Raw genomic sequence first — 25948 nt, forward strand, 5'->3', positions numbered from 1 at the left:
AAACTATGGGACATGCACTCTATGGAATACTACACAGCAGTTAAAAAAACAAAATCCCATAATTTGCAACAAAATGGAAGAATCTGGAAAACATCATACTTAGTGAAATAAGCCAATCCCAATGGGACATATACCATATGTTCTCCCTGATCTGTGATAACTAACAGAGCATCTAAAAGGTAACCTGTAGAAGTGAAACTGACACTATGAGAAGCAATTACTTGAACAGCCCTTGTCTTGACTATTGAGGAACAGTTTATTATTTTATTTATTTATTTATTTTCTTAATAACATTGGTTGAACTCTTTACTTAACATAGAATTAATTATAGGTGTATTAAGTCAATTGAAAATAGATCACAGTTAAAAATAAGAGTGAGAATGCAAGGGGGAGAAACTGTACAGTTCGACACACATTCTCATAGACTTACCCCTAAGGATGAAGCTAAAATCTTGCCATGGGACTCCAAATCTCATTAAGCTGAGTGGTACTCATCCCATCTTAGGTAATAAAGTGATCATAATAGGTGTGGAATTGATCATATAGATAGGATTAAGTATCAAAGGAATCACATAAATAAGACCAAGTGTCTGATAATAACAATAGATAGAATTAATAAGGAGAGAAACTTCCAACATGGGAAGCAGTCCACACAGCAGACTCAGAATGACAAATGCCCTAAACACCACTCTGGCTTCATAATCATCCCCTAAGCCATTCGGATCTGACTGAAAATCCCAAGAGAGTATTTCAGACATTCAAAGCCAAGACACAGTGGCAAAAACTGTTCTGCATGAAGGAACTCTGTGAGTGAGACTCCAGTGGAAAGAAGGGGCCATCAAAGAAGGATGTATTTTCTGTGAAGGGAGAAGAGAACTTCCACTTTGCATATGGCTCTGTCTAAATACTGATGGAGTTTGTGGACTCAAAAGGCTTCCATAACCTAGGAAGCTCATGTCAAGAGCCTTGTGTGGTCACCGACATTGAAAATAAAAGTGTTAATTGTGAAGTCAACAACAGGAGTCACTGTGCACTTACTCCCCATGTAGGACCTCTGTCGTTAATGAGGTGTACTATGAGAATTAATGGTAAAACTTGCCTTCACACTACTTTATACATTGTGTCTATATAGGTGCAAACTGTTGAAATCTTTACTTAGTATAGAGTTGATCTTCTGTATATAAAGTCAATTAAAAATAAACCTTAATGAATAAAGGGATGGGTGAGGGAGTAGGAGAAGGGATGGGAGGGATAGGAGTGGGGGTGGGAATGGGGGCAAGAATCACTATATTCCTAAAAGCTATACCTAGAAAATTTGAATTCATTAAATAAAAACATTCTAGAAAAAAAAGCATGTTTTATAGACGGCAAAAAAAAAAAAAAAAAAACAGATAAAACCCGTTTGCAATAGCTACAAAAATGTTAAATACCTTTGTATAAATTTAACCAAGGATAAAAAAGGGAGAGAAAGAGCCAACATGGGAAGCGAGATACACAGCAGACTCATAGAATGGCAAATGTCCTAAACAGCACTCTGGCCTCAGAACCAGCCCTTAAGGCATGCAGATCCGGCTGAAATGCCCATGAGAGTATTTCAGGCGTGGAAAGCCAAGACACTCTGGGAAAAAAAAAAAAAAAACCTAAATGAAAGATCTCCGTGAGTGAGATCCCAGTGGAAAGAATGGGTCATCAAAGAAGGAGGTACCTTTCTCTGAATGGAGGAGAGAACTTCCACTTTGACCATGGCCTTGTCTAAATATGATCAGAGTCGGTGAACTCAGGGGCCTTCCATAGCCTTGGCAACTCATGACAAGAGCCTAGGGTGATTACTGAGGCCATAAACAAGAGCATCAATTTGTTAAGTCAACAACACGAGTCACTGTGCACTTACTCCTCATGTAGGATCTTTGTCCTTAGTGTGCTGTACATTGAGATTTAATGCTATAACTAGTACTCAAACAGTATTTTACACTTTGTGTTTCTGTGTGGGAGCAAACTGTTGAAATCTTTACTTAATGTATGCTAAACTGATCTTCTGTATATAGAGAATCGAAAATGAATAATGATGTGAATGGAAGGGGAGAGGGAGTGGGAAAGGGGAGGGTTGCGGGTGGGAGGGACGTTATGGGGGGGGGGAAGCCATTGTAATCCATAAGCTGTACTTTGGAAATTTATATTCATTAAATAAAAGTTAAAAAAAAAAACAAGGATTTCAAAGTGTCGCTTCCCGTCTTCGTGGAGGAACGACACAGGACCCTGCGCTGTTCTTTTGTCTGCTCGGCCCTCCCCGGGTTTGCTGCTGGTTCTTCCCGGGTTGGCTACTGTCCCTTCCACCTCCGTGGAAGGGCGGTTCCCCCTGGCCACTTTCCCCACTTCCGCAGGGGAGCGGCACACCACCGGCCGGCTCTCTCAGGGGCTGCACAGGTGTTCCCCTTAGATGTTCCTCCTAGATGTTCCTGGTGCATGCCGTCTCTCTCCTCTTTTATAGTCCTCCTCCACCAATCCCAACTCGGCTGCCCACACGCCGAGTACACTGCTCTCCTCCAATCAGGAGCAGGATCAGCTCCTGGAGGTCAGCACTCAAGTTGGCAAGAGGCAGCTGCGTAGAAGCTGTTTTCTCCTCTCCCAGCGCCATATTGTGGGAGAGCAGATGCATAGAATAAGTCTTAATTCCAGTAACTCAGTCCAGTCCGGGTTGCTCCCCACACAAAGATCTCTACTGCAATAATTACAAAACATTAAAGAAAGAAATAGAAGACATGGAAAAATCACCCATGTTCATGGATTGGAAGAATTAATAGCATCAAAATGTCCATACTACCTACTGAAAGCAATTTACAGATTCAGTGCAATTCCAATCAAAATACTAATGACTTTCTTCTCAGAGCTAGAAAAAATGATGCTAAAATTTATATGGAGCGGGTGGGAGGGAAGTCATGGTGGGGGGAGCCAATTTGGTCCATAAGCTGTACTTTGCAAATCTATATTCATTAAATAAAAGTTAAAAAAAAGAGAAAGAAAAAAAATTTATATGGAAACACAGGAGACTCTGAGTAACTAAAGCAACCTTATACAACAGAAAAAAAGCCAGAGACATCACAATAATAGATTTTAAGACATACTATAGGACTGTTATAATCAAAACAGCCTGATGCTGGCAAAATAACAGATGTGTAGACCAACAGGACAGAATAGAAACTCCAGAGATCAGTTTACTCATCTACAACTAACTTTTCTTGGCAAAGGAACTAAAATCAATGCCTGCAGCAAGGACAGTCTTTTCAATCAATAGTACTGGGAAAACTGGATATCCAAATGCATACATATGAAACTAGATCCCTACCTTACACCTTACACAAAAATCCACTCAAAATGGATCAAAGGCTTAAATCTATAACCTGATGCCATCAAATTACTGAAGAACATTGAGGAAACCCTGCAAGACATTGGCTTAGGCAAAGACTACTTGGAAAAGACCCTATAAGTACCTATAATCAAAACCAAAATTTGCAAATGGGATTATATCAAGCTGAGATGCTTCTGCACTGCAAAAGAAACATTTAGCAAAATGAAGAGACAACCGACAGAATGGGAAAAAATATTTGCAAGCTATGCAACTGATAAAGGACTAATATCCAGGATATATAAAGAGCTCAAGAAACTTAACAACTACAAAACAAATAATACAGCTAAGAAATGGGCCAATGCCTTAAACACATTTTTCAAGAGGAAATTTTTTTTAAGATTTATTTATTTACTTGAAAGTCAGAGTTACACAGAGGGAGGAGAGGCAGAGAGAGAGAGAGAGAAAGTCTTCCATCCACTGGTTCACTGCCCAGATGGCAACAATGGCTGGAGCTGCGCCAATCCGAAACCAGGAGCCAGAAGCTTCCTCCAGGTCTCCCACACTAGTGCAGAGGCCCAAGCACTTGGGCCATCTTCTACTGCTTCCCCAGGTCACAGCAGAGAGCTGGATCGGAAGTGGAGCAGCCAAGACTCAAATCGGTGCCCATATGGGATGCCAGTACTGCAGGCGATGGCTTTATCCACTACAACACAGCGCCAGCCCCTCAAGAGGAAATTTAAGTGGCCAACAGACACATGAGAAATGCTCACGATCACTAGCCAACAGGAAATGTGAATCAAAACAAAATGAGGTTTCACCTCACCACAGGTAGAATGGCTTTCATACAGAAATCAATAAACAACAAATTCTGAGAATTTGTGGGAAGAGGTACCCTAATCCAGTGTTGGTGGGAATGCAACTTGGTACAGCCACTTTGAACGACAGTATGGAGATACCTCAGAAATTTGAATATAGACCTACCTTATTACCCAGCCATCCCACTCCTGGCACTTTATCCAAAGGAAATGAAATTGGCATATGAAAGAGTTAGCTGTACCTCTATGTTTATTGCATCTCAATTTACAATAGCTAAGATACGGAATCAATCCATATGTCCTTCAACTGAAGATTGGATAAAGAAATTATGGTATATGTACATTATGAAATACTACACAGTGGTAAAAAATAAAAATTTGCCATTTGTAAAAAAATGGATGAAAACTGGAAACCATTATACTTACTGAAATAAAGCAGTCCCAGAAAGATAAATACCCTATGTTCTCCCTGACCTGTTGTAACTAATAGAGTACCTAAAAGCTAAATTATAGAAGTTAAATTGACACTTTCAGATGTGATGATTTTGAACAGCCCTTGTCTCAACTATTGAGGAAGTGGTTTTTTTCATAACTATTTGTTGAACTCTTTACTTAGTATAAGGTTAATCTTATGAACATAAAGTTCGCCGAAAATAGATCTTTGTTAAAAAAATAAAACAGAAATAGGAGAGGGAGGGAGAGGGGCTGGGAAGAATCACTGTGTTCCTAAATTTGCATATATGAAATGTGTCAAGTTTATATACCTTAAACAATAGTTTTGTTGGTAAAAATATTAGAAATGACATGTAAAAAGAATTTTTTATGTAATAGACATAAGCAGAAACAACTGTAGGAGGCTAAGGAGTAAACAGCAGATAAGGATGTGGAGGCATGTGCTCATGGCCTTGTGCTTTTGGCTCCTCATGCTTTTTTACAGCACTTTGTCCTATACAGTCCTTAACCTGTAACACAATCTGTGCAAAGCACCGAGGGGGACTAGAGAGGGTATTGTCAAAGAAATGACTGACAAGTGGGGCAGTACACTAAAATTAGAAACCATGGCTTTCTAGAAGCATTAGCTTGGGTAACTGTGTGGTTTTGCCAGCAGCATATGCATCTCTCGGGAAAAAAAATCAATTTTTGGTTTTGATCTGGTGTTGGAATTTTGAGAGGAAAAGCAAAGAAAGTGTAGAGGAGAAAGGACTTTAATGGTATTGGTGAAGGGAAGTACAGATGGATTCAGGACGGACAGGGAAAGAAGAAAGACCTTGACAGGGGCTGATACCCAGCAGGCAAATAAAAGTCCAGGACAATGGTTCTCAGTCAGAGCCAGTTCCTTTCCACCCACCCACTTGTGGGCTTTTGAAAATGTCTAGAGTCACTTGTGGTTTTTGTAACTCAGCACAGGGAGAAGGCATTTTTGGCAAACAGTGGGTATGATCTAAATATATATAAATATAAATGCTCTTAAATATCTCATAATACATGGGATGGTTTCCCACAACAAAGTATTATCTCCCAAAATACCAACAGTGCCAAGGCTGAGAAACCTTGATCCAGAGATTGTATGTTTCCTAGCAACATGAAAGAAAGCAAACACCTCTCAAACAGAAAAGGTCTTGTGGAGAAATTTATTGACTCAATACTTTTAACTCTATATCGTTTAGAATAATAAATCCATCACATCAAGGGCAAAATGATGAAACAACAATAGTACTATAATACAACTAAAAATAATTGTTTACTATGTCCCAATCTCTGTGTAGTGTTTTATATGCATTGTATTACTCCTTGTAAGTGTTTCATTCCAAGGCCATGAGTAAAACTTGAAGGTTTTGAACCAGTTTTACCGAATACTAGTGAAGTATCTTCTGAAAGAGGCGCTCACTCACTTTTTCTTAATAATAAGTAATACCAGTAGCATGTTAATGACTTTCTGAATCTCACACTGGGTACTACAATTGTTTAATCCACACAATGCCACAGAAATTAATTCTTTGTTCAATTTATACATGACAAAATTGAAGCTTAAATATATTAATTTCTCAACATCATATAATAGGAAGTAGCGGGCACTGCATGTACACGAAGGGTTATCTATTTCCAAAATTCGGATTCTCAGCCATGTGTTCCAAATAAAACTACAGTCTCCGCATTTTTCCAATCCAGGTGGTATTTGTCAACCCACAGATATTCTTGTGGGCTATGTTTTTTTTTTTTCTTTCCTGCCCTCTCCTTTTTAAGGACTATAACTTACATCTAATTGCTGCTTTTAGCATTTGAATCATCTCCTGATAATAAGCAAGTGAGTAAGTTGTAAGACATTTATTGAGAGCCTCATGACAGTATATGCCAGATGCTATTTCAGACACTAGTGATACTGTTGTGATCTGGACAGGCAGACTCCTTCACTCAATGACCTCTATTCTAGTGTAGGTGATGGGCAATAAGCTGGCAGACAAACACACAGAGCAATTCTAGGTATCAGTAAATAACAAGAAAGAAGGGAACACAGGATAATGTGTTAGTTCTGCTGAAGTACTGGCGGAAGAATGAGTAAACAAATGGGAATGCAATGGTCCTAGGCAAATCTAGGAGTAGAGGGCAGGGATGAAGGTTTCAAGTAGAAAGAAAAACTGGCATAAGGACTTGAAAAAAGGATTGAGCTTATTGAGTTTGAGGACGAGCCTCTAGTGAGCCGAAATATTGATGAACAAGAAAGACAGAGTAAGATGGAGGGAGATGAAGCCCGAGGGGCGTGCTAGAGCCAGGTCCTGTAGGTCCCATCGGCTGGGTGCATATTTTCTGTTAAATTAATGCTTTCCATTGAGTGTAGAATTTACATATATTTAAAAAAACTTTTTAAAGTGGAAAGTTGAAACTTTTAAAACAGCAATTTAGGTTTATTTAAAAACATTTAAAAATTTTAGTATATTTGATGTAAAATATGGCTGGTGTATGTGTTACATTGTAAGAATTTATTGATTGTTGCAAATCTATTCTTATCAGCAATGGGACAGAGTTTAAGAAAAATTAAAATAAGTGAAAAGACTCACTGGTCTCTTCCCCCTCATAATGATTGCTAGTGATTCCAACCATCTTCATTGATAACTTGAGTATCTCTTCATTAAGGTTGTAATACTCTATTGAATAGCAATTAAACCTATTATTGCCTTCTTATCTGTTGTTTTCACATTTAATAACAAATAGGTCTTGATTTATTTCCATGTGATAGAATTGCACTGTGTCTCCAAATATATTCACCTTGTGTTACACATGTCCATGATTTTACACAATTAAGGATCCAAGAGGTTAAGTAGTGTCACCAGGGTCACAGAATGAGAATATGATGGTATACTGATTTCAAATTATATTGGCTCTTCCAGATCCAAGGAGTAGATGGATATAATTCCATTTTAAGAAAATTAGTTTCCTTGTAATCATATTTTTGTACTTTATTCAATTAAAATATTCTTCAAACAATTCTTAGGCTAAGGCCCAACTGTTAAAGATCCATGGAATGTAAAAATTAAAAACTTCTGTTGGCACTGAAGCACAACGGGTTAATGCCCTGGTCTGAAGCTCCGGCATCCTGTATGGGCACCGGTTTGAGACCTGGATGCTCCACTTCCAATCCCGCTCTCTGCTATGGCCTGGGAAAGCAGTAGAAGATGGCCCAAGTCCTTAGGCCCCTGTACCCATGTGGGAGACCCAGAAGAAGCTCCTGGTTCCTGGCTTCAGATTGGCACAGCTCCAGCCATTGCAGCTAACTGGGGAGTGAACCATCAGATGGAAGACCTCCCCTCCTCTGCCTCTCCTCTCTCTGTGTAACTCTGACTTTCAAACAAATAAATAAATCTTTAAACGAAAAAAAAAACCTGCTGTTGCAAACCTTGTATTACCATAAAGGTAGTTAAAAACTGTTACTGGAATACAGAAGAGATAGTGACTAAGTGTGTATAGAAAAGGTCAGAGAAAAAGCCACCTGGAAATGACTGCACTGATGTTGGAGTTTGAAGCCTCCTCAGGGAAATAGAGGAGGATTAGGAGGAGAGAGCAAACAAGAAAAGCATATTCAAGGCTCCTATGGCTCCAAGGACTGGACCATGAGGAGACCAGTAGAGACTGACAGTTGCTAAATCAAGAAAAGAGTTTAAACTGTAAACCATACTTTATTTTATATTCCATGTTTAATATTTTGAGCATTATCTTGAGGCAGATGCAAAACCACTGAAGTTTTTTGAGTAAGTAAAGGATATGTGGGATTTGTGTCTTTGCAGCAAGTTTCATATGGAAATACAGCTCTCCATGACCTGGCTTTCTGTAAGATCATGAAAATGCATGGACAAACAAATATGGAAGTTATCACTTGAATTTCACCCTCATCTCATCGCCATCTGATCCCAGTTCTAACACTAGCTGTCTCTTACCTTAATCCTGTGTACAAGAGGGGCAAACAGGAACACAAAGAGCTCCACAGTAGCCATGGAGTTCTGGAAGGTCTTCCTTCGATTGTTCTCCTCTTCATCATTGGAGCTGCTTTGGTAAGGCTGCCCTGGAGAACCCTGATTTTCAACCTGGTGGATGAAAGCGCTGCTGCTGCCACCCCAGCTCGAGCCTCGGTCTGTGCCACTGAAACGCTCACTGTTGCAGTCCTGGGGGGCCTCTAGGAGCATCCAGTGCAGAGTATGGAGAAGTTTGGTCTCAGCAACTCCCAGCTTATCTTGATGGCCTGCAGGGGACACCACACAGCCAAGTTAAGACAAACCCAGTCACCAGAGTAATGCATGTGAACTTAGGGTCTGAGAACACCCCTGCTTTGTTTTGTGGCCCAACATCTCAATAGTCAGTAGCAATTCTCTGAATCCCTTACAGCCACTGCTGGCAGAACTGATTCCTGTTTTTGGAGCTTCCTTACTGGCTGCCATCTCTGCAGAATAACATGCTACCATGCATGTAGAAAGTGTACAAACCACTTCTTATCAGTTAGACAGTGAAATACATTTCCAAATAGGCAGCATAAGGATTAAAATACAGCTTCTGAAATTAACAGCTGCTTAATTTTTAGATAATTAGCTGTGGAAATATCTCTCTGTAAAGGTGACATTTGAACAGAGATCCAAATGAGAGAAGGGAAAGTGATGGAGAAAAGCATTTACTCTCACATGCCCTTCATGGGGTAGGGCATACTGCAAGATTAGAAAAGCAATCTGCAAATTAAACTAAAGGGAAAACATATCCTTATGCACATGTATGTACATGCACCACACAGGGTACTACCAAATTAGGGAAAAGTCTGAGGGTAACATGCTAAATTCACAAAAGTAGTTGTTTTACAAATTGGGAAGGCAAAGAAGATATCCTTGTCTTGGACTCATGTTAGGTAGGTAAGAGTATTCAGCTTACCCATAATGTTTTAATATTTAAGGAGGCAATATATAACATATTATTTGTGAAATTTAAAACAAAAGATCCTGTTCCATTTTTGACAAAATGGCAATAATGGTGATTCCAATATGAGGGGGATTTTGTGAGAATTAATGTGATAATATAAGCACAGCACCTGGGTTTCTATTTAACACATGTCATTATGAGTGTTGAGCATAAAGCATGCAGTAAACAAGTAATGCAGGATCACCAACCCAACTTGTTCCTGTTTGAAAGCAGGGTTGCAGTGCAGTGGAGCACATGAGGCAAAGCAGCTTGCACCAGCTCCCATCTGGAAATGCTCTGGATGGCTTCAGAGAGGGCTGGAGAGAGGCCATGCAGCTTATTTTCCACCAGCACTCGTTCAAAGGACTATGGATTTTTAAAAAGAATGTAAAATAAGGAGATTAGGATTGCTGAAAAGCAGACATCAAGATAAAGATGCAAATCCTGATCAAAATCTTATAGTGCACTCACATTGCACTTCAAGTATATGTTGACCTAAAATGAGTCGATAATAATTTCCTATTATCTATTCATTGTTAGATATTTGGTCTGGAGTACACAATTAAATTATCAAGCTATTTATTTCTGTCCAAATAATCTTTCTCTATCAAAGTATATAACAACACATTAAACTTCAGGAGATTTTTAGAAATAATGTTTTATGAAATGTTGCTGAGTCATCGAAATGGGCTGTTACAACTGCAGACCAAAATGAAATGTCTTTTCATGAAAGTTTCTAGAGGGACAGAATATACGTCTATCTGTTCAACAGATGCTAAATAAGACACAGTTCCTGAAAGAAATACGGTTTTGGGGTCTCTGATTCACTCCATGTCCTAGCAATGACCTGGTACAGATTATCTTTGCCTAATACCTGGAACCACAGGACACTCAATCTATGTGTTGAATAAAGAAAGGTAGGAAGAGAGAGGTACAAGCCATCCTTGCTTTGCTTGTTATTCAAACTTCTGTCCTTGTTAGGGACAATTTTAGAGAGTGAACAAAAAGTAACGTGGTGGACCTACCCAGGTTATTTTTTGACTGAGGAGGAGGATATTCACTATAAGGTAGTAAATATTTAATATTTGAATGTTAGGTAACACCTAATACCAGAATATATTTTTAAAAAATCTGCTTGTAAAAATACGATTAACACCTAATGCCCCAAAGAGTCAGGAAACATATTAAATGTCCTGTAAGTGATTATAATACAAATCCCACATGTTCTAATTATATTATTGAAATTACTTGGATATTTGAGAAAAATACATGGCTTTCCATGAAGATTCTCCAAGGAAAAATAAACACATTTTTTGACCTACAAAAGGAAAATAAAAAAATCACCTTTATAATGAAAGGCTGAGGTTTTGGAAAATAGCACGTTCAGAGATCTGATTTTTCGTTTTAAGAAACTAAATAAAGAACATTAGATATGCTGAAGAACCAGATACAAATGTTTTTAAATTCTTCAGTCCTCTGGGATCTAAGTGTCCATTAAGTAAATAATGTGTATGTTAGACAATGAAAGATTATGAAGAACTTACAGTTTAATGAATATATTAGAATGAGCTACAAATTTCATAATCTCAGGGAAATCTAGTAGTTAATGCTATTTTCTTCTTAAATGTTACTAACATAACTTTTTTTTTTTTTTTGACAGGCAGAGTGGACAGTGAGAGAGAGAGAGACAGAGAGAAAGGTCTTCCTTTGCCGTTGGTTCACCCTCCAATGGCCGCCACAGCCGGCGTGCTGCGGCCGGCGCATCGCGCTGATCCGAAGCCAGGAGCCAGGTGCTTATCCTGGTCTTCCATGGGGTACAGGGCCCAAGCACTTGGGCCATCCTCCACTGCACTCTCTGGCCACAGCAGAGAGCTGGCCTGGAAGAGGAGCAACCGGGACAGAATCCGGTGCCCCGAGTGGGACTAGAACCCTGTGTACCGGCGCCGCTAGGCGGAGGATTAGCCTAATGAGCCATGGCGCCGGCCACTAACATAACTTTTTATAACTTCCTAAACCCTATAAACTATTTTCTATATTGACTTTTACCTATCTATCTATGAATGTAACTTAGGTATTTGATGTCATGTGAATACATTAGAAATGTCAGAAATATCTTTGCCAGGAACACAGAAAATTCAGAATTATTTTAAGCTGGTATAATTGTCAGCATGAGGATCACAGATTTCAAGTGCCAAATTACTTTAATGAGCTAAGTATGAAAACCGATTCCATTAAAAGGTCCTTATAAGAACGTTATATTTTAAAAATTTTTGTGAGACAACTTTGAGGGACAGGAGACCCAACAAAACACATTTCTACTTAAGAGAGTGTGTATGCTTAACACTCCACTGGTTTCCATTTTAATTTATGTCACTATATTTCTGAGCTCCTTACCAGAAATCCATCTGTGTAGCATTTATAAATATGCATGACATCATATATGCAAAGTAAAAGAATTATGTAAGCTTCAAATATTAATGAAGGGTATGAAAGGTCAATTCCAATTTTGCTTCAAAATTTCACATCTTATTTTTTCAACTTGTAAAATGGGCATTTGTAGGGATATGGGATTCCCTTGGAATCTCAGGACAGCCACATTTTCTTTTGTATAAATATTAACAGCATTTGCTTCATAATTATTTTATGTAGTTCATTTTCAGCCTTGTAGAACATAAGCAAGACATAATAGTACAAAGCTGAGTATTTTTTTGTACAAGTAGTTCTTAGATACACGTCATAAGAACTTCTGCTATACAAGAGTAGTCCCAGTTTTGCTGATTATGAATTTAACTCCACATGCACCCTCAAAGGTCATCCATCATTTGGTTCTCTGTAGTCTGTCTGAGACTCAATCCCTCCCCATACTTACTCCCCATTGGGTGCTAATATCCTTGCACGTACTGTTCTCTCTGCTCTTCCCTCAGCTCTCCCTTCCTCCCTCTCTTCTTTCCTGTCTTTGTCCAAGGGTCACATTAGTAGGTAAGCCTTATCCTCCCATTACTTGTGAAATAAAGCCCTCACTCCAGTGCTTTCTAATTTCCTTTCTTGGTTAATTTTTGTCCATAGGATTTACCACCATCTGGATGACTGTGTATTTTACATATTTGCTTGTGTCCTGTCCGCCTCTCACTAGAGTGTGAATGCCATTTTGTCTTTATCATTGCTCTATCCCAGCATGGAGAATTATGTCTGGCACATAGTAGATGTTCAACAATATTTTCCAAGTGAATTAATACATACAGACAATACATTTAGTGAATTTCTTGGGTTGAAACTGCTACACAGATCGTGGAAATAATCAAGAAATTGTGAAAATCACATACCACACAAGAGGCTTCATATTGCTTCCCCAGCTTAGGCCTCAAAAATGCACTGAAAAATTAATACAGAGTTTATAAACATAAATGCAATTATTATTAAACATCATTATTTTTAGTGAATAATTCATGATGCTATGAAACTCAAATTCTACATTTCCTTATAGCTTACTAATGAACTGATGTTGAATAGCTGACGACATTTGCTTTTCCAAGTGTAGTAACATGAAAGAGATATAGGTCTCTACAGTTTTCAATATCCACTCTTATTCTGCAGACTTGTACTTCATCAGATTCTAAATCGCCAATGGTCAAAAGTGGTGCATTACTCATGTGTACAGTCACATTAAAAACTGAAAAATGAACACGGCTTATGGGTCATGATTTCCAGAATCTAGCTTCTTATCTGATAAATCTCTAAAGTAATAATAATAAAGGAAACCTTATTTCTTGTTTACTGGAATAGATATCAGGTCTTTTCTAGGGGGAAATAAATCTCTTACTAAAAATGTCTCCGCGTACACTTTAACCAGGAAGATTACACTGGCTGAATGCGAGCAAAAATGGTTAACAAGTGGGCATAGCAAATATTCGCCAAACAGGAGCTGGAAAAACAACAGGTCACTGTGCTGGATTTACAGCAGGAGATGGAGGGGGAACTGGACACGCAGGAGCAAACCAGTCATAATTATCTTCTCTAGCTCCCCGCCCCCTCTACCTAGGTTCTCTGCCCTCCCACCCCCTAAATAATGTATATATTTATTCGACAACTGCCAATCTGCTTGTCGTCAAACTTCACGGAAATATTTTTTTTTAAATGCGTGTTTTTAAGCGGGTGCAGAGGGCTTGCTTTCCAGCCCCAGAGAGGGAGCTGCAGGCTGTGGCGCGGCCTCAGCAGTGGCGGCGGTGGCGGCGATGACCCAGGCGGCCCCAGGAGCGCCCACAGCCCAGGGCGGCCCGCGGCGCGCCCTCTGCGCCCCTCACCTGGTTTGCCGCCACAGGAAGGTCTGGATGGGCAGGGGGATGCCGCGGCCGCTGTCTTGCTCCTGGCCCTCGGAGCTCTTCCTCTTCACCATGATGGTGGCTCCTGGGAGTCCTACTGCAGGACCCGGAGCTGGCTCCTCGCTAGCCTCCGTCGTCGCCGCCGCCGCCTCCTCCTCCCGCTGCTCCCCCCAACTCTCATCCCCTCCTTCCTCGAGGCAGAGCCGGCTCTCTCCGCCTTGATCCCCCGTCCCTCTCCCCTGCCCCCACTCCTCCCCGCGCGTGGAACATGGCTGCGGGAGGAGGGGAGGGCTGGCGGAGCCGCGGAGCGGGGAGGGGGGCGCTCGGAGGAGCTGTCCGCCTCGCCGCCCCCGCGCCCGCTCCTTGCTTTCAGCACCTCCCACTGTGGACAGCAGCCCGCGCCGGGCAGCGCAGTCCGAGAGGCGAGTCGGGGGCAGTTGCAGCAGCAAGGGGATGACCGACAGAGTCCACGCTCCGCATGGCACGCGCGCGCCGGTCCCCTGCGTGGCCTCTTCAGCCTCCAGGATTCGGTTCCCCCACTCCGAGCTGCGCCCCAGGAGTGTCCTTAGTCCTGCTTCCCAACCTCAGCATCCGAAGAGCTGTCACAGTCTGGGGAGGAGGAGCTTTGGGAAAGCGCAGAGCAGTCACTAACCCTGGTATTATTGGCACTTCTAGCGAGGAGGTCAGGAATCCACCCATGGGGGTTAGCAGGAAAGTAATAGCATGCCAATTATTAGAAGTGTAAATGAGAAAGAAAGGCGAGCTTGGTAAATGAGAGAAGTTTCAAAGTTCTCAGTTTTGAGAATTTATTTATTTATTTGATGATAACCGCAAGCAACTAACCTTGCTTGTTTTACCAAAGCAGGCATGCAAAGTCCACGAAACTATGTATTTGTGGTTGTCAGTTAATTACTCATTGAATAAGGACATTTGAATAATGCTGTGAGGAAATGTGGTCTATCGTAGTTTTAAGAGCAATTGTGTGATACTGTTCAGCCTACTTTTCCTTCCATCGTAATGGTCAAATGCCTATGAAGCTTGTAGCTGGATTACTGTTAGATGCAGTAAAACAAATTGGAGTGAGATGGAGTGGGATGAAACAGCCTGAATAGAGAACCATTGCTGTGGCTCCAACTACTTGTAAAATAAACAAATGAACCAAAAGACATGGTCATATAGCTTTTTAAAGCAAAGATATTGGGAGATCTTTAGAATGAGGAATCAGAACTCAGGCCTGACTTCATCAGAAATATTTCTAGTATAATTAACAACATGTGTTCCAATCCATATAGCAAGACCTAAATGAATATATTGGTATTTTCAGCCATGGAAATAAATAAATTCTTTACTCTCTTGAAGTTGGCTTTTAATATGAATCTGGAAATATGGACCTTGAAACCAAGCAAGAGAGATTTTTATTGAGTCAATTTTATATTCCAGTGACTGTCCTATATTGGCTCCTACTCACAGGAATTCAGAATGTTGAAGGAAGGATACACATGTAAAGAGAGATAAATGCAGATTTAGTCATGAACAAAAGGAAGAATCAGAAAATACAAGCAGTAATCATATGGAGAAAGACTCAGTATGGCAGTCTAAGAAATTTCGATAGGAATACTTTAAGCAGGGAAGTAAACATTTCATTTCCTTTAAGTGTTAATGATGTGACAGGAAGGTAGAGGTTGTTTGAAACACAAAAAAACTGTAGGTAGGAATATCAGTCAGGAAATTAGAGAGATAGTCCATGAGATCTTGAATCAAGCTTATGATAGCAGAGATGCAAATAAAGATATGAGTTTGAATTATATTGTAGAGGTAGAATTAATAATATTTGATGATCAAGTGAGCATGAGGAAAGAAAAATAGTACAGTGGGTACTGGCTAGAGTCTTGAGGCAAACCATTTTGGCTATAGTGCTGCCATTTACTTAACGTTTCTCTGAAAAAGTGAAAAGCTCTTTGCCAAGGTATTCAAATAACAGGACCTTCGCCTTAGAGGTATTGTGAGGACTACATATTAATACTTGTAAAAAATTAAGCGAGGCCTTGGTTTATACTAACTCTTCCAAAAATATCAAGTGCTCAGAGTTCCTGTTTCAAATGAGTAAATGGTGATCTCATATAAAGACAGAACATGTTGACAGGGAGAATCATGTTCTTATTTTCTTGTGCATGTTGGAGCATTGATGAATTTTCCTTGAGTCTCTTTTGAAAAACTCAATGAATATAATTAAAAGGCATCTTGAAATATGTGTATGGAATCCAAGAGAGTTAATTAGGTGGAATAGATCAATTCTGTGCTTGCCACTGCATAAAAAAGTTGAAACACTGGAAAAAATAAAATAACCCAGGCAAATTATGCAAAGAGAAAGGTAAAGTCCTACTTTGGAAGTATAGGGACATGAATTTTAGTCTATTGTCACAAAGGATGCTGTGAAAATGTGGCAGAATAAGATAGTAGAATTATAGAGTAGGAAGAATTTTCAAATGTCATTCAAATTTTCCATCCCATGATACATACACACACACACACACACACACACACTCCTCCCATTTATTCAATCAAATACAAATATAAGTATTGCTGTGAAATGATTTATACAAACCTTGAGATTTAAAAATACATTATTAATAAACTGATTTCTTTAGCAGTTTATATGTACTTTAAGATTTATTTATTTATTTTAAAGGCAGAGTTACAGAGAAGCAGAGGCAGACAGAGAGAGAGAGACAGAGTTCACTCCCCAGATGGCTGCAACAGCTGGACTTATGCCAATCCGAAGCCAGGAGCCAGAAACCTCTTCTGGGTCTCCCATGTGGGTGCAGGGGCCCAAGGACTTGGGCCATCTTCTATTGCTTTCCTAGGTGCATTAGCAAGGAGCTGGATTGGAAGTGGAGCACCAGAGACTCGAAATGGTGCACATATGGGATGCTGGCGCTGCAGACCGGGGCTTTAACCTGCTGCACCACAGCGCTGGTCCTTATTTCTTTAGCAGTTTTAAGTTTACAGAAATATTGAACCTAAACTCAATTACTTAAAATCTATGATTTGCATTGGAGTTTCCTCTTTGTGTTATACAGATCTATAAATTTTGCCAAATCATGTCATTTATCTATCATTACCATACCATACAGAATAGTTTTACTGCCCTAAAAATCCGTTGTGCTCCATCTGTTCATTTTTTTGCCACCTCTTTTCTTGCCTGTGGCAACCACTGATCTTCTCACTGTCTCAGAGTTTTGCCTTTTCCAGAAAATCACATAGTTGGGATAATACAGTACACAATATTTTCAGATAGGCTTCCCTATTTAGTAATATGCATTAAAGATTACTCCATGTTTTTGGTAGCTTGATAGTTCATTTCTTCTTATTGCTGAATAATTTCTCATCTATGGATGTACCACACTTCGTTATCCATTTACCTGTTGAAGGACCTTTTGAATGTTTCCAATTTTTGGTAATTATGAATAAAGTTACTACAAACATTTGTGTGTAGCTTTTTGTGGAGAGGTGAGTTTTCAACTCTTGGTTAAGTGCCTAGAAGCATGATTTCTGGATTTAATGATATGATTTTGATTAGCTTTGCAATAAACTGCCAAATTGCTTTAAAAAATAGTTGTGCCATGAGATTTTTAGAAAATAAGACATGTTTATGGACCAAAATTAAAGAATCATTAAAGGAGGATGATGTTGAGGATATCTGGCAGAAGGGATAATTAATGAACAAGGTTCTGAAGGAGCCTACATCTGATACATAGCTGGAGTGATCATCCTTGGGTAGAAGAATTATTACTATGATTGGAGTTTTTTTTAATAAGAATGAAGAAGTTAAGTAAACAAGAAAAGTGGATGGATGAGTTCAAGCTTGATGGCCTATGTATGCTGTGAATTAATCAGTCAGGTAATTTTCTAAGTGATATTTTATAGAAACATCAAAGGAGTAGGGCATATGTCAGAAAAGTTTAATAGCAGATAATGTAAATTGCATACTTAGTATATGTCAAGGTCTGCTTTAGGTGCATCAACCAATTAATGTAAAAATCGACATTTAAAGAAGAGAAAACCTATACACCAATGGTTACATAACCTGTCTGAGGTTACACAGTAAATGATAGAGACAACTGAAATCTGGCTTTACAGTTCTGCCTCAACTTTGTACTATAATTCTAAGGATTATGTAGCTGTGACAGTTTTGAAAAAGTGCAATGAATCATGTTAATGGAAGATTCTCAAGGGTATAGGAAAGAGTTTTTCTGCTGAAGATAGAAGATGAAGAAGAGCTCATATTCCTTTCCATTTTCAGATGCCCTTGAGTCAATGAGTCATCTGGAGGTGGGAGAACCTATAATAAACATGGTAAAGGCCAGTTTTAGAAATAACCCTGTGGTAGAGAATCAATATTACCATTATGGTTTACTTCTCATGAACCCATTGAAAACCCCACTTTTAAATTTTTTTTTGATAAGAAAACTGTCCTCTCTAAAGGTTTTACATATACTGCTTTTTTGATACTCTTACTTTTTAATGTATGAAGGCTGTTTAAGCCAAATTAAAGATCAAGTACATCTGCTCAGTTACACCAATCAATGAACCAGCTCCACTATAATCACTGCATGTTATTGGTATCTCACTGTGCAGGATATTGGATTGGCTGTGAGATTTTCCAAAGACGGTATCCCAAGATGGAGTGCCTTTAGACAAGAAGAGAAAACCTGTGACTGGACCATAGAAAGCTTGTGAAAGGATATTGCAAGATCGAGACAGGGGGCTAGCGCCATGGCATAGTGGGTAAAGCTGTTGCCTGCAGTGCCTGTATCCCATATGGGCACCGGTTGGAGTCTCGGGTGCTCCCCTTCCTATTCAGCTCTCTGCTATGGCTTGGGAAAGCAGTAGAAGATGGCCCAAGTCCTTGGGCCCCTGCACCCACGTTGGAGACCCGGAGGAAGCTCCTGCCTCCTGGCTTCAGATTGGCACAGCTCCAGACATTGCTGTCATCTGGCGAGTGAACCAGCAGATGGAAGACCCCTCTCTCTCTCTGTCTCTCTCTCTCTCACTCTGCCTCTGCCTCTCTGTAACTCTGCCTTTTAAATAAATAAATAAAACTTTTTTTAAAAAAAGATCAAGACAGATGTAGATAAATGTATGTAACCCTGAAGGTTTTCCTGTATTTTTAATAGAAGTACACATTTTGATAGTGGCCAGATGCTAGGTTGCCTTATTTGTATAGAAATAAGTGTTCTTGGCAATAGACTGAGTCCAGAGGAGAACTCTGGCTGGGTTTTGGAAAAGATTGCTGCAGTCAGCATAATCTAGGATGCTGAGTAAGTGCATGAGAGCTTGTAATAATGTAAACGCTCATAGTAATTAATAAAAGCAGGTTTTGGAAAGAGTCCATTGTTACTCTATGGAAACACATTAGAAGTGCAAGTGAAGCATGGTTGCAGTGTCATGTATCTAATATTCAGAAGTGTATGATGATTACAGTGATATTTTAATTTTGGAGTTTGAGGAGAGAATGCACATTAACCTTGGAGTTACTCCCAGTGTGTGTGTGTGTGTGTGTGTGTGTGTGTGTGTGTTAAGAGATATACTCCAAGTGTCTTGGGCAACCTTAGTTTACATAATTGATCTGTCCATAGAGGGCAGTCCCAGTGGCCTCTCAGGAGCCAAATCCCATGGTCCATATTCATGTAAATTCCTTTTCTGTAGTTGGTAAGGCTCCTCATGACCTGACTTTATATCATAATTGCTTCCTCTCCAAACACACTGGAGCCTCCAGAACATTGTATGGCTGGTCTTTCCCTCACTATGTCTTCACATGGCTTGGCACCAGCTCAAATATAACTTCTTCATGTACAACTGCTTGTTAGCCTGCCTAAAATTCTCCTCCCTATCCTATCCCATAAAAATTCTATTGCATTCCTCTGATATTCTACTTCACAGAATTCATTCTTGGATTATTTAATCAACAGGATTAAGACTCTAAATTTTAATAATTATTGGAAAATAATTAATGATTAAAGAAAAATAATTGAAAAATTGAGAAATGAGAATATACTCATAGCTAATCTATTGTCTCAATAATGATTAATATGTTCAATATTATCAATAGTCTATGAAATGAAAATAAAAACAAAAATTTTTTATTTTCCAATTCCATAACATTAAACATTTTTATTAAATAGCTTAACAACACCAACTTTTGTTAAGAATATGTAGACCTGGGGTGCATATAATGGCACAGTGGGTTAAACTGCCTCTTTGAACGCCCACATCTTATATCAGAGTGCTTGGCTTTCATTTCAGTATCTTGCTAATGCTTCCTTGGAGGAAGCAGATGATGAGTCAAGTGCTTGAGACCCAGCCACTCATGTGGGAGACTCAAATGGAGTTCTAGGCTCATGGCTTAGTTCTGGCTTAGGCCTGACTGGCTTAGCCTGGCCATTTGGATAGTGAATCAGCAGATGGAAGATTGATATTTCTCTCTCTCTCTCTCTCTCTCTCTCCCCTCTCTTCTTTCCTCTCTCATGTTCTGCCTTTCAAATAGATGAAAATAAATAACTGAACATTTTAAAAAAGGTGGATAAAATATTTTTTAAAATGCATATGTAGGGGCTGGCACTGTGGCTTAGAGGGATGAGCCTCCACCTGCAGCAACAGCGTCCCTTATGAGCTCTGGTTCAGGTCCTGGCTGCTCCCTGCTAATGTGCCTGGGATAGCAGTGGAAGATGACCCAAGTGCTCGGGCCCCTACACACACATGGAAGACCTGGATGAAGCTCCTCTCTCCTGGCTTCTGACTGGCCCACCTCCAGCCATTGCAGACATTTGAGGAAGAACCAATGGATGGAAGACATCTCTCTCTGTCTCTCTCTCTGTAACTCAGACTTTCAAAAAAAAGGTAAAACTTTTTCAAAAAAGAAAAAATTAAAACAAATATGTAGAACTACTGGTGAGGATTTAATTTATAACATCATTTGGAAATTAATTCGGCAATATTTAGTAAAAATGAAATACATGCACATTTCAATCCAATAATTCCCTTTTAAAATTATTTATTTGAAGGGAACGGTGACAGAGAGAGGGGGAGACAGAAAAAGAGGGAGAGATCTTCCATCTGTTGGTTCACTCTCCAAATAGTCACAATATGCATTTCTGGGCCAGGCTGAAGCTAGGACCCTGTAACTTCATCCTATTCTCCCACATAGGAGGGAGTGATCAAGCCTTGGGCCATTTTCTGCCGCCTTCCTAGGCACATTAGCCATAAGCTTGACAAAAAGCAATGTAGCCAGAATACTGGGATGCCAGTGTCACAAGCAGCAGTGCTGTACCACAGCACTTGCCTTCCCATAATTTTCTTCTTAGAAGATCCTGGAAACACTTATGATATACATGCACAGGAAGATAAGAATAATTATTGCAAAAATTTTTGGTAGGCAAATTTAAAAACGATATGTGTACATATCCATATACAAGAGAACTGATAAATTACCTATGATGTTATACATAAAATGGAATAGTATTTTTAGTATTTCACATATATGAAATAAAACTCCATATATCAACATGTTAAACTTTTTTTTTAACTTTTATTTAATGAATATAAATTTCCAAAGTACAGCTTATGGATTACAATAGCTTCCCCCCCCCCGCCCATAACTTCCCTCCCACCCACAAACCTCCCCTTTCCTGCTCCCTCTCCCCTTCCATTCAAATAAAGATTCATTTTCAATTCTCTTTATATACATAAGATCAGTTTAGCATATATTAAGTAAAGGTTTCAACAGTTTGCACCCACATAGAAACACAAAGTGAAAAATACTGCTTGAGTACTAGTTATAGCATTAATTAGTACAGCACATTAAGGACAGAGATCCTACATGAGAAGTAAGTGCACAGTGACTCCTGTTGTTGACTTAACAAATTGACACTCTTGTTTATGGCATCAGTAATCACCCTAGGCTCTTGTCATGAGTTGCCAAGGTATGGAAGCCTTTTGAGTTCACCAACTCTGATCATATTTAGACAAGGTCATAGTCAAAGTGGAAGTTCTCTCCTCCCTTCAGAGAAAGGTACCTCCTTCTTTGATGACCTGTTCTTTCCACTGGGATCTCACTCGCGGAGATCTTTCATTTAGGTTTTTTTTTTCTTTCCCTAGAGTGTCTTGGCTTTCCATGCCTGAAGTACTCTCATGGGCTTTTCAGCTGGATCCGCATGCCTTAAGGGCTGATTCTGAGGCCAGAGTGCTGTTTAGGACATCTGCCATTCTATGAGTCTGCTGTGTATCTCTCTTCCCATGTTGGATCGTTCTCTCCCTTTTTTATTCTATCGGTCAGTATTTGCAGACACTATTCTTGTTTATGTGATCCCTTTGGTTCTTAGTCCTATCCTTATGATCAATTGTGAACAGAAATTGATCACTTGGACTAGTGAGATGGCATTGGTACATGCCACCTTGATGGGATTGAATTGGAATCCCCTGGTATGTTTCTAACTCTACCGTTTGGGGCAAGTCAGCTTGAGCATGTCCCAAATTGTACATCTCTTCCCTCTCTTATTCCTTTTTTTCTTTTTCTTTTTATTTATTTATTTATTTTTTTGACAGGCAGAGTGGATAGTGAGAGAGAGAGACAGAGAGAAAGGTCTTCCTTTGCCATTGGTTCACCCTCCAATGGCCGCTGCAGCCAGCGTGCTGCGGCCGGCGCACCGCGCTGATCTGATGGCAGGAGCCAGGTACTTACCCTGGTCTCCCATGGGGTGCAGGGCCCAAGCACTTGGGCCATCCTCCACTGCACTTCCCTGGCCACAGCAGAGAGGTGGCCTGGAAGAGGGGCAACCAGGACAGAATCCGGTGCCCTAACCGGGACTAGAACCCGGTGTGCCGGCACCACTAGGCGGAGGACCTCTCTTATTTCCACTCTTATATTTAACAGGGATCACTTTTCAGTTAAGTTTCAACACTTAAGAATAACTGTATATTGATTACAGAATTCAACCAAAAGTATTAAGTAGAACAAACAAAAAAAATACTAAGAGGGATAACGTATTAAGTTGTTCATCAACAGTCAGGGCAAGGGCTGATCAAGTCACTGTTTCTCATAGTGTTCATTTCACTTTAACAGGTTTCCTTTTTGGTGCTCGGTTAGTTGTCACTGATCAGGGAGAACATATGATATTTGTCCCTTTGGGACTGGCTTATTTCACTCAGCATATTTTTTTCCAGATTCCTAACAGGGATCACTTTTCAGTTAAAATTTAAACACCGAAGAATAATTGTGTGTTAATTACAGACTTCAACCAATAGTACTAGAACAAAAAAAAAATACTGAAGTGGATAAAGTATTACATTGTACATCAACAGTCAGGACAAGAGCTGATCAAGTCACTGTTTCTCATAGTGTCAATTTCACTTCAACAGGTTTCCCATTTGGTGCTCAGTTAGTTGCCACAGATCAGGGAGAACATATGATATTTGTCCCTTTGGGACTGACTTAATTCACTCAGCATAATGTTTTCCAGATTCCTCCATCTTGTTGCAAATGACCGGGTTTCATTTTTTTGACTGCTGTATAGTATTCTATAGAGTACATGCCCCATAATTTCTTTATCCAGTCTACTGTTGATGGGCATTTGGGTTGATTCCAAGTCTTAGCTATTGTGAATTGAGCTGCAATAAACATTAATGTGCAGACAGCTTTTTTGTTTGCCAATTTCATTTCCTTTGAGTAAATTCCAAGGAGTGGGATGGCTGGGTTGAATGGTAGGGTTATATTCAGGTTTCTGGGGAATGTTCAGACTGACTTCCGTAGTGGCTTAACCAGTTTGCATTCTCACCAACAGTGGGTTAGTGTCCCTTTTTCCCCACATCCTCTCCAGCATCTATTGTTGGTAGATTTCTGAATGTGAGCCATTTAAACCGGGGTGAGGTGAAACCTCACTGTGGTTTTGATTTGCATTTCCCTGATTGCTAGTGATCTTGAACATTTTTTCATGTGTCTGTTGGCCCTTTGGATTTCCTCTTCTGAAAAATGTCTATTGAGGTCCTTGGCCCAACATGTTAAACTTTCTAATTCATGGTGTTGAATGAACAAAACCAATTTGCAAAATGACCTTATAATATTATTTATCTTAGAAGTATAAAATATGCAAAACAAAGGTATATACTGAAAATATGTTCAGATATTATCTTGGTCTGAGCTCAGAAAGCAGGGCTTGAAACAGTGGCTTTTACATTACTTTTTTTTTCCCTGAACATCTCTTTGTATTATATTAACCAACATAAAAAAAGGGAAAACATGAAATGTTCCTTTATAAATGGCATTATCTCCAGTTAAGAAAGTTGAAATAATATTTTATCATATAAACCAATTATCCTTCGAATGTTAAAAAATAAAATTCCTGGGTCAACACTGACTCTCCCTTGATATCATTTATAAAATGCTTTGATATTATTTTCTAAGTTCCCTGATTACTCAAACAAGGTAAAATTAACACTTTCATTTTCAGTTATTGCTATCTTAAGAGAGGATTGCCAACTTCATTTACATGAAGCTATTACCAAAGATACTTCAAATCAAACATAAAGTAATTCTTATTGCCTCACATTTTAAAACAGTAATATAAATTTTTAAGAGTGCAATCCAAGGGTGGTAGAAAGGAAGAAAAAAGGGAGGAAGCTGGAGGAAGGCATAGCTAATAGGGTGGGGCATCACCCAGGTCAGTGCTTCTTATTATCAAATGCTATTGATGGCATGATCTAGAAACTTACTTCTGGAAACTGATTTCTCAGCACAACAGCATCTCGGAAGAGCATCTGTAGAAGGAAAGGGCAAAAGTTGAGGTTTGTTTTGCTTTATGCGGTGTTAGAGTCTCTGCAGTCTTTGGACTCACATGGGGTCTTACATTGTCTCATGACAGCATCAGTAGGAATTTCTGAGTCATTAACTGAGAGTATGTGGTGGGTATATTAGCCAAGCTGAAGTTGGCAAGAATCCACACAGTACTGATCACTACAGAGGAGCTGGAATACAACATCCAGAGACAAGTGCAGCCAACAGAATCTGAAACAGCATATAAGTTCAGTGATGATAAAATCCATTTCAAGATGAGATGCTTAAGAGCGATACTCTTAATGTTTATCTGGTTTCAAATACTAGCATTGCTAGTCACAAGCCATGTTATGTTTGCATTGCCACTTTGCATCTTTGGCAGTCAATTTCTTTATCTAGAAAATAGGAATAAGAATGACCGTCTTGTAAGGCTATTCTGAGGATTAAATGAGCAGTAGGGTTTTTTGTTGTTGTTGTTTCCAGATTATTGCCCTAAATCTTAGTGACATAAAATAACCCTTTTACTGCTGCTTACATTTGATGATTCAGAAATTTGGATTATCACTAAGGATGTTCTCAGCCAAAAGCTCAGCTGAGACTGATTATCCACTAGAATGGATATAAATGGCTTCTCTTTAGAGTCATTTTCAGGGTAGCTGGACTTTTTACATTTCCCTTCATTCAAAGTGATCATCCCAAGAGAGCCAGGTGGAAACTGTAGTCTTGTCTTTTCTTTTTTTTTTTTTTTTAAAGATTTATTTGTTTATTTGCAAGTCAGAGTTACACAGAGAGAAAGAGAGGCAGAGAGAGAGAGAGAGAGAGGTCTTCCATCTGTTGGTTCACTCCCCAGTTGGCCACAACAGCTGGAGCTACCAATCCGAAGCCAGGAGCTAGGAGCTTCTTCTGGGTCTCCCATGCAGGTGCAGGGGCCCAAGGACTTGGGCCATCTTCTACTGCTTTCCCAAGCTACAGCAGAGAGCTGGATCAGAAGTGGAGCAGCCAGGACTCGAACCAGCACCCATATGGGATTCCAGCACTACAGGCATCCTGACTCCTGACTCCTTGCTTCGGATCGGCATAGCTCTGGCAATTGTGGCCAACTGGGGAGTGAACCAGCAGATGGAAGACCTCTCTCTCTCTCTCTCTCTTTTTCTCTCTCTCCTTTCTCTCTGCCTCTCCTTCTCTCTCTCTCTGTAACTCTTTCAAG

At 39.7% G+C, this 25948-nt stretch overlaps 1 protein-coding gene across 14 annotated transcripts in view; it reads right to left on the bottom strand.

Annotated features, from left to right (window-relative positions):
* The window catches only part of UNC80 (unc-80 subunit of NALCN channel complex), a 243325-nt gene extending 228816 nt beyond the window's left edge, over window positions 1-14509 (bottom strand). For 13 of the 14 annotated variants that reach the window (XM_002712440.6, XM_089329902.1, XM_002712438.6 and 10 more), the window contains exons 1-4: window positions 13896-14509; window positions 12918-12966; window positions 9804-9960; window positions 8592-8893 (exon numbers count right to left, since the gene is read on the bottom strand). In XM_002712440.6, the coding sequence (XP_002712486.3) occupies window positions 8592-8893; window positions 9804-9960; window positions 12918-12966; window positions 13896-13987 (600 nt within the window). In that variant the 5' untranslated portion in view covers window positions 13988-14509. The remainder of the gene's footprint in view (window positions 1-8591; window positions 8894-9803; window positions 9961-12917; window positions 12967-13895) is intronic. The other variant, XM_089329903.1, reaches the window with a different exon arrangement.
* Between the last annotated feature and the right edge of the window lie 11439 nt (window positions 14510-25948).

This window comes from Oryctolagus cuniculus, chromosome 3 (genome assembly GCF_051225735.1).
Source record: "Oryctolagus cuniculus isolate XC-2025 breed Fujian yellow rabbit chromosome 3, ASM5122573v1, whole genome shotgun sequence".
NCBI lineage: Eukaryota > Metazoa > Chordata > Mammalia > Lagomorpha > Leporidae > Oryctolagus > Oryctolagus cuniculus.